At 35.3% G+C, this 18245-nt stretch overlaps 1 protein-coding gene across 9 annotated transcripts in view; it reads left to right on the top strand.

Annotated features, from left to right (window-relative positions):
- Window positions 1-18245, top strand: part of Dpy19l3 (dpy-19 like C-mannosyltransferase 3) — an 81327-nt gene that overhangs the window by 52791 nt on the left and 10291 nt on the right. For 8 of the 9 annotated variants that reach the window (XM_023563703.2, XM_003466523.5, XM_063253405.1 and 5 more), the window contains 7 exons: window positions 309-410; window positions 3248-3321; window positions 3498-3656; window positions 6850-6972; window positions 7339-7450; window positions 8104-8160; window positions 12140-12222. In XM_023563703.2, the coding sequence (XP_023419471.1) occupies window positions 309-410; window positions 3248-3321; window positions 3498-3656; window positions 6850-6972; window positions 7339-7450; window positions 8104-8160; window positions 12140-12222 (710 nt within the window). The remainder of the gene's footprint in view (window positions 1-308; window positions 411-3247; window positions 3322-3497; window positions 3657-6849; window positions 6973-7338; window positions 7451-8103; window positions 8161-12139; window positions 12223-18245) is intronic. The other variant, XM_063253410.1, reaches the window with a different exon arrangement.

The following is an 18245-nucleotide window of genomic DNA, read 5'->3' as shown; positions in this document are numbered from 1 at the left end:
TGAATAAATGATGTAATGATTTATCCAGTCAGCATATCCCAAATGCTTCCCAAATGGCAGACCCCAATGTTCTGTTATGGAAAAAAGAGAGAAAAAAGAATAAGGCACATTTATTTACCTTATGAAGTTCATCATTAAAGGATTCATTAACTAATAGAAAATTAAAGACTGTATGACAGTTTAACTTTATGAAGTTGTAGCTTACATTTCCCACATATGTTTTTACTATATGTTGCATAAACCAGTGTTTGGAAACCTTTAATTAATATTAATATTAATTAATATTAAACTACTCTTTTAATTTCTAGAAAAACCTGAAAACTGGAAACTTCCTTAACAGGATCAGGAAACTTTTGTTACATTTATTTATAGTTTTCTGTTTAACACTTTTTCTCAACAATATTATTAAGGTAAGTTAATAAATGGCATTTAATATATTTTTTAGATGAACTGATGGCATTGGAGATAACTTTCTATTTCAAATAAGTAAATCTTTGCTTGATAAAGTGTATCAGCACACTAAATGTTTCATTTTGGTCTTTTTTTTTTTTTTTTTTTTTGTACCAGGGATCTGACTCACGACTGTGTGCTTGCAAGCAGGCACTTACGCCACTGAGCTAAATCCCCAGCCCCTGAATGTTTTATATTGAATAGGCTCAGTTTTAGCTTTATCTGAGAATAGGATGATTTTGTTGGTTTTAATTATTCATTTATATTTATTCTTTTTTAGAATGTTCTATCTTAAATTCACCAAGTTAATAAAATTTGTAAAACTCAACCATAAAAACATTAAATAAATATTTCTCTAAGTTTAGATAATTTTCTACACTATGGTTGTTAGTAATAAACACATCTATCTAATTTATCTAAGAAAAAAGAGCCTCTTGTTGCTAGATGTTCCCTAAAATTTAATTGACTCAAAACTAATCACCCTGCAAAACAGAATAACCTCATTTAATAACATAGGCCTGTACTTATTATATGTTCAGGAGCTTTGCTGAGTTGTTTTTTTTGTTTTGTTTTGTTTTTCAAAATGCCCTGAGAGATGCTTAATTTCTGCAATATCTTTTCTTACTTTTTTTTTTTAGCTGAAAACTTTATTTCAGGACCTTGATTCTTCATTTGTTTTTATGCAACAGCAAAACTACAATGATTTCAGCAGATAATTTTGCCCCTCGTAGAATGCTGGTCTCAGCATAGAAGCCACCTGTAAAACAGTTCTGCCCTTCCCGTAAGAGTGATAGTTCCCTGGACTGTTGAAGAAAAAAAGATTCTTCACTCAGCCAGTCACAAAAGTACCTCACTCCATGTCCTTGTCACTGCAGCTTTAAACTGTGTACAGTTCAGTGCAGACAGCCCTCCATATCCATGAATTCCCATGTGTAGGCTCCTCATTCTAGCATTCAACCAACCACAGATAAAAATGTTAGGGGAAAGCTTGTGTCCATACTGACATGCACAGACTTGTTTTCTTATTACTGTTCCCCAAACAATATAGTCTAATGACCATTTACACAGCATTTATATTGAAAAGGTGTTATAAGTAATCTAGACATGACCTAAAGCATAAGATTATATGCAAATACTATACCATTTTATATAAAGGACTAGAACAGCCAAGAATTTTGCCCTCTAGCTTTATCTCTCTCTGTCTCTGTCTCTCTCTCTCTGTCTCTCTCTGTCTCTCTGTCTCTCTGTCTCTCTCTCTATCTCTCTCTCTCTCTCTCTCTCTCTCTCTCTCTCTCTCTGTGTGTGTGTGTGTGTGTGTGTGTGTGTGTGTGTCTGAGAGATTTCAGCTTTTCTGGAAGGTTGGTTGAAATGTATGCAGTTCACTCCTGGTCACTTTAAATGTTGAGTGACCTGTTCATAGACTAAGTGTGTGCCTGGACCTCTACCTTTTTGACACCCCAAGGAATAACATCTATTGGTTTGTACCCTACAATGAGAGGAATTAGAAAAAATAAGCTTCAAGATGATAATATGTAATATACTAACAGGTGATTTCTTACTGTTATGTTTTTTTGTTTGTTTTGGTTTTTTTTGTTTTGTTTTGTTTTTTTGTAGTTCTGTAATACGTGTACCCTTACACCGCTTTGGTTTGTTTTGTGTTTTTTTCTTTTTCCTCTTAAATAAAAAAAAAAAGAAAAAAAGAAAAAATAAGCTTGAAACCACTTTGCTATTTTTACTGTACCCATGGAAAAATTTCTTCTGAGTCTTATTTCTAGGACTATTAGGATCTCTTCCAAGCAACTGGTTAGTTTTAATCTGTAACCTTTAATCTGTGAGTAAAATAAATGTTTTTATCTTCCTCTTCCCATTTACTGCTATAATGCCTAAGACTAGATTTGTGGCTCTGCTCTAATGTATGTAAGTTGTGTACTAACCTCAATTCTGGTTTCCTCTTTTTTCTGTCATTTTTCTTTTGATATTAATTTTTCACCATTTATACCATATTGATTTTGTAAATTATAAAGTAAAACTAAAATTAAAAGTTAAAATTTCAGTTGCTAATGATTAAAACTGGCATTTGTCTGTTAACCCTTGAGGATTAATGTCTTTGAATGAATGAGTCTTATTTCAGTTCTATCTATAGATCCAAGTCCCTAAAGCCCAATGGGCTGCATTTCTACTTGAAGTTTCAGGTCATATTGTTTGTTGTTGTTGTAGACGTTGTCGTTTCAGGTTATCACATTGTTTGTTGTTATCGTCTTCATAACTGTGGTGACTACGGTAGTGGTACTGAGCACTAAACCAGTCCTTAGCACAGAGCTTCATCCTCAGACACTCCTTCCTTTTTTGAGTTGGGGTTGTGTTTAGTTACTAAGTTGCCTGGGCTGGTTTCAGACATAGGGTGCTCCTGCATCAACCTGCCAGAGTGCCAAGATTGCAGGTGTGTACCGCAATACCTGACTCCGTTCATTTTTTGATAAAAATTCTAGGCACTGTGCTTCAGCCTTTTCCCTCTCCCTGAAACCAAAACCAGCTATGTTTTATCTATTTTCTATATTGAACTTATGCATAAAATGTTTGAGGAAAAGATTATCCTTATGAAAGGGAGGTGTAGGAGAGGAAGAAGTTTAAAAGCTCTGGCTTAGAATCAGTTCTGAGAAATATTGTGAACTTTTACTAGTGTTCTATGCATACGCCCTGTGAAGCTAGACACTGGGAATGCATATCCATTGGGAAATTGTTGGGAATCCATACCTAAGACACTAATAGAAATTTTTGTCTTTTCTCTCCTTGATAGAAAATTCTTAACCTGAAGTCAGACGAACACATATTTAAATTCCTAAAGGCAAAATTTGGGTTTGGAGCAACAAGGTACGATTAAATTAGAATCATGTATTTGTGTTAAATACTAACGCAACAAGAATTTTAAAGCTGAAGTTTGTATTATCCCCTCAACAATTAATTGAAGACTTATTTTAAGGAAAACAATAGTGTTATTTCCTTGCCTTGTATTTAATTTAACACTTTTCTTTCCATTTGTTCCTCAGGGATTTTGATGCAAATCTATATCTGTGTGAAGAAGCTTTTGGCCTCCTGCCTTTTAATACTTTTGCACGGCTTTCAGATACTCTGCTCTTTTATGCTTACATATTTGTGCTGTCCATCACAGTGATCGCAGCATTGGTCGTTGCCTTTCATAATCTCAGGTATGTAGCATTGCAGCATGTTTAATGGTCTGCCTTCATGAAATTGTCCTAGGTGTTGCAAAATATTACTAAGTTAAAATAAAATATCAGACTCAAAACAGAGTGATGCTATGCATCCTAAAGAGGGAAACATATGTAGGATAGAGAACTCTACTCTGTAATGACAAGATCCCAAGGAGTGGTGGCCATAGTTCTAACCAGTCTGGGTTTGAGTCTCGGCTTTCACACTGGGAGCAAGGTGATCTTTGAGCTAGTTATGCAACTTCTCAGTACTTGTTTCCTCATCTATAGAATGAGAATATGATGAGTACATTCCCTACATGGTTCTGTGAGGAATAAATCAATTAAAACAACATAAAGTACTTAAAATAATGTCTGATACCTAGAATATTCTATAAATGTTCCTATCATTATGAGTTTATTATTTTAGACTCGTGGTTCTGTAGCTTGTCTCCATTATTAGTTTTTGGCATTTTTCTACTCTTGTCTACCTATTTCTTCCAAATGATTTTTACAGTATTTCTTATGAAATACAAAGAGTTAATAATTATTCATTTGCTTCTTTACATCTTGTTTCAGAACTAACGAAGTTGGAATGGACCATAATTATTAGTGTCTACTAAAAATCTTAAGTAATGTGTCAGTTTTTTAAAGCTTAACATGTTTAACTAGTCTAGTGAAAAATAATCAGGGAATATAAAGACTTTTTTTTAAACCTGCAGAATATCTACCTATTAAGCTTAGGGTGGTTTTTGCATTTGTGATCCCTGTTGACTGGAAAGACAAGTATAAGAAGTCAAAACTACTGTCATTGGTGAGAAATGAATTAAACTCCCAAAGAAGCTCTTTTTCTATGTAGGGACCTGGCCAGTTAGGGTGGTGGTGAACTGTGATTCACAGCCGCAAGAGAGCTGTTGTGAAAATGAGTCCAATCAGATGAGGTATTTTATGATTATTAGGAATGAAGCCACGTTGAACCATCAAAATACTTCGTTGGCTATAAACTATTTTAGTATCTTTCAGAAGTGTTCTTTTTATACTTACTCAATATAAAATTTAACTGTGTGAAAATTATCTACATGAACAGAGTAATTATCTGGACACTGTAATTTAATATTATTCCAGACACAACAAGTGTTGACAGGGCTCCAGACTGCATCCAAAGTAGTTGTCCTGTGGTGTCTTTGTGAAAATGTCTCCTGTGTTCAGTGTGAATCTCTGAGCCTCCTTGATTTGGTGTATGATCAGAGATAAAGATTTTAGAACATCTGCCACCTTGGGATTTTAGATCAATATTAGAAGAAGAGCACTACATGAAAGTAATTAAAAGGTGATAATATCTTAATATAAATTTACTTTTAAATAATGTGAAGTATATCTGTTTTAATACCAAGTACGTAAAGTATCTCCCTGTATTAGTACTAGGAAGGGTTATACTGCTATAGTGCCTCAATCTGTGAACTTAATTTGTTCGATGATTTTGGAAAAGATGACCACATTTGTGTCAGTGTGGCAAATGTGACCATGGTCACTCAATGCAGAGTTTTCAGCCAAGAAAAAATTTTGCCAAAGGCTTCTATTTGCCAACCAAATTGTTTGCAAACAAGAGTGCTCATGAATTGAGATACAACCGTATTATATTCACACAAGCATATCTACATTCATGCGCAGGATACAACTGAAAGGGGTACAGTGTTCTCTGACTATAGGATTAGTAAGAGTTGTTCAGCTTGGCTGGGTAAAGGCATCACAGAATTCCCTTAGGTATCAAGGGAAGATAAGAGCAAATTTTCCTGCCATATGTGGTGGCTCTCAGTTTCAAAGAAAAAAAAAAGGGGGTATATTTTTCTTTTCTGGAAGAACCTTATGGTATCAACATAGAAGCCAATGTCTGTGTTCTAATTTTTAACCTTTACATTAAAATTATTACCAATGGTGAAAGTTCCCTTAGAGTAAATTTTAATAATCCTACAAATCTGTGATGGTGAAATAATGATTTCTAGGAAATAAAAGTCTTCCAATTATGCAGAGATGCATCATACAAACCCAGCTGTTTTGCATTTGTATGAAGAGTTCGTAAGACCTTTATGAAAGTGTTGTTTTTGTCTTAAACTAGCAACCCTTACTGTTTCCTTCGTAACTACAAACTGCAAACTAGAATTCACTGCAGTCTTAACCTCCCCACAGTGGACACAGGAGACAGGATACGCTTCACAGTGTAATGCAATATAGAATAAGTTGTGTCTCTATGAAGTGTTCTTGTCCCCTGACAAATAATTATGATAATCTCTAGATTTATTACAAGAAATGTGAGAATAAAGAAATAAGGTAAACATCATCATAAGAAGACAATCGGCCAGATCTGGAAAGTGAAGAGTTACAGTACAAATAGTACATTTTCGTCACCAAATAAATGGCCTGTGAAAAAGCAGGGCAGGGTAGGATAACTTTTATAAACCCAAAGATGTTTGAAGAGATACATCAAGAAATGCAATGCACAAGCTTTAGATTCTTTCAAAGAAACCACCTGAAAAAAAAAAAAAAACAGTTACTGGAACAAAAAATAAACACATATTACATATTAAATGAGGTTGAGGCATTAAGGTTAATTTTGTTCTAATGATCTTAATGTAACTATGTTTGATAGACACGCTGTATTAGACAGATATAAGGAGACTTTGGTAGGTTAAAAATGTGATCATTTGCATAAAAGAATTGAATTCCAAGTTTATGGATATTTTTTTTACTTATTTATAAAAGTTTACAAAATACTCATAAAACAAATAACTGATAAAGCATCTTTAAAGGTCTCCAATTTCAATGTTTCCAAATGGAATTTTTCTGCTATTTTCTTTTAACTTAAACAATTGAATCAGGGCTGGGGATTTAGCTCAGCGGCATAAGCGCCTACCTTGCAAGCAGGCAGTCGTGAGTTCGATCCCTGGTACCGATAAAAAAAAAAAACGAAAAACGAAAAAGACAAACAATTGAATCAATTTAAAGTTTTGCTAAATTAAAATCTGTGAGATTTTAGTTATTATATTTACCTCTGCATTTATATTATGATGATTTTAGCCTCAAACAACTTCAGAATTGATCAATGCTAATTCATTTATTTAGGGGAAATAAGATTTAACTAAATACAAATTATTTGTTCAATTTAAGATTTGTATGTGTTTGCCACTTTATTCAGTGACTCTACAATTCAACAATCCATGGGTAAAATGGGAAAATGCACAGTTGATCTGAAACCAGAAACTGCTTACAACTTAATACACACCATTCTGTTTGGATTCTTGGCACTGAGTACAATGAGGTACTTTTGTCTTCTCTGATTTCTTTCTCTTTTTTTTTTTTTTTTAACCACTCTTTACTTTTAATATTAGTAGTAAAATTTAGAAACTGACGATCATCTTCATTAATGGTTATGGATCCCATAAAAATGTCCTTGTCACAGTACAAAATATCATTCCTACTCAGTTTTTTCCCAGTTGCAAACATTCTTTTAACTTATGTGATAGTTCCCAAAAGGCAGTGGAATTAATGACTAACCCTTTGGCAGCTGATTTCTGCACAGTTCAGAGAAACTGTCACAGACTTTAAAGCTATTTTACAGCTGTCTCAGACTTGAGGCATGTATACCACTAGGAGCTGCTGCCTTCCACCCTTTCTGTCTTTGCAGGATGAAGTACCTCTGGACATCACACATGTGTGTGTTTGCATCATTTGGTCTGTGCAGCCGTGAAATATGGGAGTTACTTCTGAAGTTGGTCCATCTTTATAACCCAAAGAGGGTCAGTGCTGTCCCTTTTTCCATTTAACTTTTAATGATTTTTTAAAGTATTTTATTCATACCAGTTCTCCCTTCTTTAGTAATTACCCATGTATCCATCATGTAATATGGATTCTAATACTTGAAACTGGAAATAGATAATGGATACATTACAATTTCACAAAGAATTAATATTTTAAAATTTTATTGTTAAATTTGATTTTATTTTTTTAAATTCATCTTTTCCCTGCACTCTAAATTGAATATGTTCTTTGTACAGAATTTAGAAATACAAAACACACACATACATGCATAAATAAGGAGATATAAAGTTCACCAATAATCTCCCTAACTAGCATTATAACTGTTCTTATTACAAAGTATTTTTCAAAGAATACTTATTAACAAGTATATAACAATGTGTAATAGTCTACAAATGTAATTTTGAATTGTTCAACCCTCTATATTCACTAGGTGGCAATATGGTGGAAGTTAGAAATACCATATAAATGATTAAAATCCGACATTGACTTAGTTATTCTGATACTGGAGGCTCATGCTCCATTAAATTATATTTTTGTTGTTTTTTTATAAAGTGCATATATTTACCAAGCAAAAACCTAAGGCAAAAATGTTCAAAGTGCTTGTAATCTAAATAGTATCTTTCTTGTATAGATATGTATAATGCGATATTCAGTTCCAATATTAATACTGCTGTATCTGTGCTATAAGGTAAGCCTGATTTTCCTTATTTTTGTCATTAATCTTTTTATTACAATAATTGCTTTGACTCGTATTTTGTATGTTTTTGGAAATCAAGATGGGTTTATGCAGTTTATAAACACTTCCTTAGCATTTTACTGCAGTTGGAATTGATAGGAAAACTTTCTCAAGTAGTTTTTAGCAAATGAAAAAGCATGATAACAAAAAGACACTGGCGTTAAGTCATTCTGATTAGCTTTGCAACTGTTCAGTAAATTCTGAAAATGTTTTCAGACCTATTTTTGAGCAAATAAAGAAAGAAAATTATTTCCTGCTGTTACTTGATTTATAAAGAACGTTTTAAAATGTATCTTATTTTTAATCTACATATATCATTAGATGCTTTTCTTTATAAGAAAACTAAACACATCTAAATAAATACAAGACTAAGATTACACATTTTTAAAAATTCTTTTTGCACTTTCAATAGGGAGTAGTAGAGTTTTTCATGTTCTTTGCTGGCTGATTTCTGAAACGCTGGCTATGCCTCAGCTCTGAGAATCCCCTGAGATGGTAACCATTGTGGTTCTTTTGTAACATCCCACGAGATTTACAGGCCTTGCTGTATTACTTAGGCCTCTAGCACAAATTACTTCATCCAGTTGAATTTTTGCTTTCTCTTTAAAATCAAAATACACATTTGCGAATTTTGGGTGCTTTTTCTTCAATTTTTTTAAAATATTAGAACATTGGATTTCAAAATCTGCTATGTAGAATCTCTGATTTGGGGGGAGACATTGGATGTAGAGATAGGGGCCACATCTGGAGAGGACTTTCTCTCTCGCACGTTCAACTTTTGGTTTCAGTGTTTCTGTTTTCATGTTAGTTTTTGTAAACCAAACATGTTAGGCCTAAAAATGTCAGTAATCACTATATTGCAAATATTTCAGAAAATTACATACCTAGTATATACCTATATATAGTGTATACCTACACATGTTACATATACTGTGTTATAACTATATACCTATATGTCAGAACCTCCCAAGTGCTAGAAAACACAGAAATAGTTTTCTACCTTTTGGTGTCTGGGAATTTTGCTTTTATATAAATAAGTAAAACTTAATCTGGAAAGCAGCAGTTAAATATTAAACAGGATATGTTTAATAAGGAATAAGGTAACTTTCCTATTATACATTTATTTGAGGCTAAAATCCCCTCCTCCTAGAAAAAATGTAGCTCATCATCCTTTGTCTCCCCAGTAAGATGTGTGTAAACTATGGCAGTCTTTCCCATCATTTGTATGTATGTAGACTGAGCTCCTTTCTGTCTCAGATGCATAATGAAAATCTATGTATTTTTTTAAAAAGCTGTTTGAGGATCTAGGTCTCCTGTTCTTGGGAAAACTGAGGAAGGATGCTGTAGAGGTTGTAAACTATGCGGTAGAGGGAATTAAAGCACAGTCCTCAGACAAGCAGCATCAGGCCATTGGGGAGATGCAGGCACTTGGGTCTCAGTTCAGAACTGCTGAGTGGGAGGCTGTGGAGCAGAGTCCAGAAGTTGGTGTTTTCAATGGTTCCCAACAGTGCAGGTGGATGATTGGAAGCATACCCATTTGATGGCAGTAGCACTTCCCTCTAGTTGTGACAGCCAGTGATGTCCCCACAAGTTGCCAAGTTTCCCTTGAAGTAGGAGTGTTATAACAGTCCACTGTTATAAAGGAACAAGTGAGAACAAAAGCTCTGGAAAAGCCATCATTCCCAGGAAATCCTTGTAATTTTCCCTGCAAAGAATCCTCCAACCCAAGCATAGCAGTGCATGTCTGTTACCCCTGCACTCTGGGAGGGTGAGGGAGAAGGATCGCAAATTCAAGCCCCCTTAGCAAGGGCCTTTGTCAAAACTTTTAAAAATAAAATAAAGGGCTGAGAATACCGCTCAGCACAAAGACCTTGGGGTCAATCTCTAGTGTGGGGGTTAAGGGAGACTGTAGTCTCAGTTGCTCTTGGAAGTTAAGGGAGACTGTAGTCTCAGTTTTTACTATATAAAATACTTCAGCTATTTCATCTTAAAATTTGTGAAATATAAAATGAAGGGATCACAGAGTATGAAGATATTATGCACATTCAAAGTTACCTTGAAACTGAATCTATTTTCCATCTGTCCCAACTATTAGATTTTATCTATAATGTGAACTCATATATTTCAAAGTCTGATCTGAGTTTTACCTAGCAACTTTAATCAGGGTTTCAGACTTTGTTAATAATATCATTTTGCTATCTCTATCTTTAGGATTATCTTTTTTTTTTTTTTTTTTTTTTTTTTTTTTTTTTTTGGTACCAGGGAACGAACTCACAACCTCACACTTGTCAGGCAGGAGCTTATGGCACTGAATTGAATCTTTGGCCTAGGATTATCTTATTAAAAGGGAAAAGCACATTCTAGTATCTACTTTTAAGTCAAGTAAAATTTATTGTCATCCTGATTAATTTATTTAGGTGGTGAAGTTGTGTATAAACTATTGTTGATTATTTACCAGCAGCCTTTATTTTGTTCAGTACTTTTACATTATTTAAGGAATTTTCCACAAGGCTCTTAGTAGATTTTAATATTCTTAGCAGTAATAACAGCACCTTCAAAAGTATAATGTATAGAATGTCATTGGATTCACATATACATTAAAAGAATTAGCATTTCATTAAAAATTTTGTATTACCAAATTAATAGGGAAATGTTTAATTACAGTATTACAAAGGGATTGTTTAATCAGTAATTTTTACAACACTTCTACTGAAAACTAGAAGCAAAAGTGCTGACTCCTGATTCTCCATCCCTCATGATTTCCTTGATTTACCCTCTCAAGGGACAAGATGTAAATGAGCAGTAAAAATGACCTGACGTGAAATGATAGGATAAGAAAAGCGGTAGGACTAAAACATCCATAGAGACATCAAGTGTTTCTTTGGTTCTTAGAAGAAGTTCTTAAAGAAAAGTATTACATTTTCAACATTAATGAAACATAGGCACTAGTCATTGTCTTCTGCACCAATATGGGAAATGAATTCCACAGCTAACCTTAAGATGTATGTGGATGATGAAGTCTTGTTAGTCACCCATCATTTGATAGAACAGTTAAGATATAATTCATTGATGGATTAAACAGACTGACTCTTGGATAAAGACTGGATTCAGAGTGTAATTTTTACATTTATGTATAAGTAACCTTAAATAACTCAGGTTGACCAAGAGACACCAGCGGTATATGTCTTAGATTTTCCTGGAGTGTCATACTTTCAAATATTCTCTCCCATTATAACAATAATTCTATTACTATATGTCAAACCATATGACCGAGATTTCTAGTGCCAAAAATACATTATTCAATGAGAAGGGACTGATTGTACAGCCACATTGCAAGTCGTGGTGCTGCCACTTGTGATCTGGTCAATTTGGGTCCTTCTTTGAGCCAGTTTCCACATTTTTAAAATAAAAACTCCAGTGGTGATGCTACCTTCTGCATCTTAGCACATGAGTTATGAGAACTCATGAGACTCTATATCTAAGAGTATGTTGTGCAGTTGTAAAATGGTGCTATCTCCTATAGATGCAGTCTGCTTTTAAGGGTAGATTGCATGGCAGTAGTTAATTACACTTTCCCAGTACACTGAGAGCATTCTCGTAGATGGTATTCCTGTCACATCAAAGTAATGTTTTACTGGTTATTAGCACCACATGCAATAGCATTTTTATGTAAGATAAAAGCACATTTTGTAAAGTTGATAACACCTCTGGTCTTAATTGGCTTCAACTCAGGATAATTTGAGAAGCTTTTCTCAGGCCTCAGCCCACATGTGCTGGAAGGCTGGTGGCAGAGGGGAAGCAGTTCTGGACCCCTCTGCCGTGTCTGTTCAGCTCACAAGTGTGCACTTTGTCCTTTTTTCATGTAACCTTAGTGATAGGTATCAGTGTGGGGGTGGATTTTGGTTTTGTTTTGTTTTGTTTTCAATTTCAGTTCTGGCCAGGAATGATGGATGAACTCTCCGAGTTGAGAGAATTCTATGACCCAGATACAGTGGAGCTGATGAACTGGATTAAGTAAGAGGAATTTTTCTAACCTTTAAATTTATAAGACCCTTTTTAGATCACATTAGGTTTGGGGTGGAGTGATTGTTTGATGGTTGTGAATCTAATGGTAAAGAAACATTCATTTTCATTCATCTTTTCTTTAAAACCCCATGTTTGGAAATAACTCTTCCACTCAAAATATCCTGTCTCCAGTTACATCCCTTAAAGAAAGGAAAATAACCATTGCAGAGAAAATAGGCTCAGGAAATAAATTTTAAGCACAGATAAAAATGGGAATGAAATTTTACTTATCTGTTTTTAACACAGTTTTGTGTTCTTTGCCAATTTTATCTTTACTATTTTTACTATTTTACTGTATTTTACTGTATTTTTACTACTATTTTTACTATCTTTACTATATTTACTATTTTTACTAAATTTTAATACCATTTAGTTTTTGTCAGCACTGACACAAAAGTATTCCATGTTAATTGTTTTAAAATTACCGCGTAAACTATAGTTTACTAGAGTCATAATGGCTCATTGCTGGTTTCATTTTTACTAATTATTTCTGGCCAGGGAAAATTTAAAGTACAAAATTTGGAGCTTTTCTTCTCTTGAACATGAAAATACTTTACCATTCTACTGGTTCCTTCCTTGCTCTGCCTCAGTCTTCAGCCTCAGAGTGGAACTCCTGCTTCAGAGCTACTCGTGAAACCTGATTCTTACTGACAAAAATAAACTTTTCTACCCAGAGCAGCATTCCCGTGCACTAAAGTACTATATTTCCCTATTTTATAACCAAAAAGCAGCTGTGTCATTACTCACTCCTAAATAGATGTCACAAATCTTGTGTGACATACTGTGAAAGCCTTGGCTGCATTGTCTCCATCACTTAGAATTTTAGTGGCCGTATTGGCACATGCTGATGACTGATGTCCCTAAGCAGTACAGTTTAGCGCTGCTTGTGTATTAAGAGATGGTAAATGTTTGATAGCTTTGGCCTCTTGAGTGCAATACATGGATTTTTATCGAGATTTATGTCTAAAATATATATGTGGCTTTGGTGCCAGTGTTGGGCTGAATTTGACTAGATGCGACGAGTGTAATTTTTCACATATTTCCAGTGCTGAGAGTGGTAAGCAGTGCTTTGTTTTTATTTATTTATTTAACTGTAAATCATGGCAGACAATTACAGAGTAAATAATTTGTTCGGTATTTATAGTCTATAGGAAAGGAAGGCTATTCATATAAAGGAAAGCTAATTACTTTTGCATTAACTGTAGTCAGGGGGGGATTTATGACACATGCATCTAAAGGTGATGTGGAAATTTTGTGTTTTTAAGATTATGCTGTCGAAATTCATGCTATGGGAAGCCCACTTTCTGTAGCATCCTGAGAATGGTGGACCTCTTTTGTCAACCTGGGTTAGCATTGTAAATATTCTCGCTCACATTACCTTATCTTTCAGGAATAAATTATAAAATTATTTTAGCTGAGCCCTAGATAACCTTTGGTTATCTCAGACTGGATCTTATTTGTGATACCTTTGCTTTCATGCTTTTCCTCCAGGAAAATTACTTAAGGTAACAACATTTCCCACTCACTGTGAGAAGCTGATTGAGAGATCATGTGCAGTGTGAAGAAGACTGTGTTCCTTCCTGCTGGGGAAGGGCCCTTGGGCTTGAGAGTCTCCTTTCCTTGCAAGCTTCTGTCCCTGGCTAGTCCCCTTGTAACACGCTCTCTATGCTTGGTTGTTTTTTTACTTCTCAGCAACTAAAGATTTATATTGTTCTAAAAAGTTGGCTCCATTATGATCTAATCTTGCTTATTTTCTCCTAAAATTCTTTAAATTATCATTTTTGTAAAAATAGCTCCTAGGCATGTTTATAAAATAAGCTTAAGTGATGATGAATGTATGCCAAAATAGGGTTTATTTAGACACAAAGTATGTTTGTTTAAATCAACATTCAAATCAGTGCTGGTCTGCCAGCTTTGATTCCAAACACCAGGGGATATATTTCATATTCTTTTAACCTTCCCTGATTTTTCTATCTTTGAAACATAAAATATAATCTCCACCTTAGACTTGATTGCTTTGGTCAGTCACATAGTGTCTGTGTTGTTAGTCTGTGTGAGCCACCATAGGGAAACCAGTGTGGCCTAAGTATCCTAGAGTGGATCTAAAAACAGCCCCCAGACTCCTGGCCGCCCAACCCTGTGTGAGAGACATCTCAGGCCACATCAGCCTGTCTGTTCTGTCCTGAAAGTGGCCACACTCACATGTCTGTCCTTTGTTATGCAGCCAGGATGGTGTAACTAGGAATGGTCACCTTTGCAGGATGGCTTTCCTCAGGATGACTTGCCAAAGTTTCAGACAACACAGGTTGTCTCCTTTGTGAAGTGTCCAGTGGCGGCCTATTGTCATTTCTCAGTATCCGCTCAGGATGGACCATACCAGCCTCATAGTTGTGCTTTAATGTCATTGAGCTCCTCTTTGAACTTGGACTTCCCAAGTGTTTGCTTGGGGCTCTCTGCTGTGGGTAAAGTGAAAGCTGCCGTTGTCTCAGCAGGAGTTCTCTCTCTCTCTCTCTCTCTCTCTCTCTCTCTCTCTCTCTCTCTCTCTCTCTCTCTCTCTCTCTCGGTCTTTCACTGTCTCTTAGCCATGGGGATTAAACCCAGGACCTTCATGCTGAGCTACATCCGCAGGCCTTTTTACATTTTGAAACTGGATGTTGCTGAGTTACCAAAGGTTGAAATCAAACTTCTAGCCACCTAGAGTTTTGGGATCACAGATGTGCATCACCATGCCCAGTTTTTTCCTTCGTTTTTGGAGGGCCTTTTAGTAAAAGTAAAGAAAAAGTAAAGGTTGTTACTTCAGGATGACATGAGACAGGCCATGCCATTGGGCCTGGATCTCTTTGAAAACATTGAAAACCTTCAATTATAAGTTTTTTTTTTTCACATCTAAAGTTGCACACTTGTTAACACAATTTGACAGATATTTACTGGGCACCAGTTGTGAATATGAATCTATAAGACACTGTGGGAAACATGTCAGTTTGCTTGGTGACCCATTAGAACGGCCTCTTCATGGGCATAAAGCGCTGTTCTTTTTACCCATATTCTTTCTCTGCTCCATGTTACAATTTTTGGAGGCTCAGCAGGGTTAGTGGGGAATGATTTTAGAATCTTAATTTTTAGTCACAGAAAAATGTTGCTTTAGTCTTTCCTATCTTTAGTTCCCTTAAAGGAGCAGAGATTTAAGTTTAAATATAAAACCAAGAATATTTAGGAATTAAACCTCTCTCTCTCTCTCTCTCTCTCTCTCTCTCTCTCTCTGTCTCTCTCTCTCAATCCCTCCTTTTCAAGGACATTTTGGACATTTTAATTAAAGGCATTTTGATCTGCGAGGACATTCTGTAGAAGTCAGGTCCTGGACATGACAGCCCCAGCTACCATTCCTGCAGGCCCTGCCCTGCTCTCCTGACTGCCTGCCTCCACCTGTGCCAGTGCTGCCTGCCTCCTCTCCAAGCAGACGGAGAACACTTATGTTCACGTTTGCCCTCCTTGGTGATATTTCCTAGGTGCAAAGATTAAAAGCCTGTGTCTTGTTACCTTCTGGTATCTCTTTAAGTACAAAGCAGGTGAGAGTTTTACATGCGGGCTTTTTGTGCAGTTAGCAAGGCATTTACTGCAGCAGGGCTGACTGCCCAGCAGTCTTGCTTATGCCTTGTTCCTCGGTGTCCTTGAGTCATTCAGTCAGTCTCAGTCTCCCTCTCCCTCTCTCTCTGTCTCTCTCTCTCTCTGTTCTTGAAATTTTTCTTTGACATTGTGTAATTAAGATACACAGATCTGTAGATCTGAATATTTTGAAGTACGGCATTTTAATTACTTGGCTTTTGGAGATTTTCACTAGAAATCATCACTTTCCAGTAATGCATGTGCAGCATTTTCTCAGTGGAACTGAAGAAATGTACCAAATTTCTTTTTGCACTTAGTCAAAGTATAAAGAATTGCTGTATATCCTAAAGATGATTTAAGCTAAGTTCAGACCTTAAGTGCCTATAAACCTCTTTTATGTTTAATGAATCATTTTTGGTATTTGCATAATTCTATAAATTTTTCTAGTGTAGATAAAGCAAATGTTCACACATTATATTATAATGCTCAGTTTACCCATTAGTTCAACAGTAATTAACTTGTTGAAGCTTAGAACTTCAAAAATAAATGAAGTTATTTGTTCAAAATGCCATCAGGTCTTCCTAGAATGACATTTAAATTATATAATGTAAATCCATTTGCCCTGTAAGTCCTTGTCATTATTTAATGACATTCCTTACAGAATAAATCATTTGCAGGCTGGGCAGCCTGCTATGGAGTTGGCAGAGAGCTATAAGAACAAATTATCATTTCATTTTATACATCATTTGTCCAAACATTTGTTAAAATTGCCTTGTTTTTCTATAATAGAGAAGTGTCATTCAATAGTTAGAAACACATTAGCTGTTTTAGAGACAGACCATAGACTGCATCAGGCACAAGTGTCTGTGAAAGAAAAGTGCTCTGTATAAGATCTCTCATTGTGCATATTTTAAGTTATGGACAAAGAATCTCTTTTCCCTTTGCCTGAAAATTCTACCACAAAAAAATATACAATGAATATACAATTAGGTTTAAAATACAAATGATTTTTTCTGTGTTCCTCTTTCCTTGTTGCTTTGACTTTTACCATTGCCTTATTGATAAAATTAAATATTTAAAGTGCCAATGAAATATCCCAGGTTTGCCATGGGCCCAGCATTTAAAACCTAGTCAACATAATTAAGTAAGTGTCAACCCTTCTAGCCTTGAAAGTCAATAGTTTTCAAAGAAGTATTTTTTCTAATTCATTTTCTAGCCATTGGATTACCTTATTTTACAACATTAAAAGAAAATCAAGGCTCCTAATAAAGGAGTATGTTAACATCCTAGAGACTTACACTCACAGTTCAAATGATTGCATTTCTTTTAAACTTTCTAACTTTTTGCTAATAAGACCAAATGTGAAGACATGATGCAATATAATGAGTTGTATTCCATTTTTCTCAATTTCTCTAAGCAGCCATGTGAAATGGCTTCTTTCTGATCTGCTGATAGCTTGCGGCTACCTGGGACGCAGAGGGTCAGGGCAGGTGCATTTAGGGCATCCTGAGCAACAAGCATTTAGAAAGTGTTTGTCTGTAATAAAGCTGAGCCTGGCTGAAATGACCAATAAGCTTGTCAAAAACAGGTTATCATACCATGGTTATCAATTGAGCTGTTACCTCTCAGTGATACATTTTGAATAAATAAAGAATAACTTTGTAACCCCCACCACCACCCACACACACACACACATAAGCAGTCTAAGACTTTTTGACATTTAAACCTTCATGCACTCTGTAATTCATCAGAGTATTACTGTTACAGTCTGGGAAGCAGGTTAAAACCTTGATCATTAGCTATAAATAGACAACAAGGTCCATCTCTGTCTCTGCTGTAATTATAAAATGCACACTGTGAACAGCTCTTTGCATCTTCTTTGTGCCTATTCTTGTCACATTTTTTTTTTATTAAAATGGTGATGTTAAGACAGGCACAGTGATTTGACTGATGTTGGACATTCAGCAGCTAGACCTGTCTTTTGAATAGAAAGGGCAGTTAGGTGTGTTTAGGTAGCAAGTCTATTCCAGCCAGGATCGTTTGCATCTACCTCATGCTCTGCCAGATGTGGAAACCAGGCTCCTTTCTCCTGCATTAAGAATTTGTCTGTTCTAGGATAGCCCCTTTTTGGCATTAGCATGTGGTGTTATTGTGTGATTTATTCCAGTGGAGTGGCTTATACCATTTAAGAGTATACAAGAAAGAAACAAAGAAACACAGAAAGAAAGAAAAGGCTTGAAAAAACAATGGCACTTTCTTCAATTCTTATTTGTTCATATTCTCTTTAGGAATTACCGTGATATACTCTAAATGAGAGTAACATTGTATACAAGGCCCAAAATGAGTATATACTGAACTGGTGGTAGTGC

Source organism: Cavia porcellus, unplaced genomic scaffold, assembly GCF_034190915.1.
Source record: "Cavia porcellus strain 051 isolate PalLab524CR breed Dunkin Hartley unplaced genomic scaffold, mCavPor4.1 scaffold_7, whole genome shotgun sequence".
Classification (NCBI taxonomy): Eukaryota; Metazoa; Chordata; class Mammalia; order Rodentia; family Caviidae; genus Cavia; species Cavia porcellus.
Note: the sequence above shows the minus strand (reverse complement) of the source record. Positions and strands in the feature narration are given on the sequence as shown.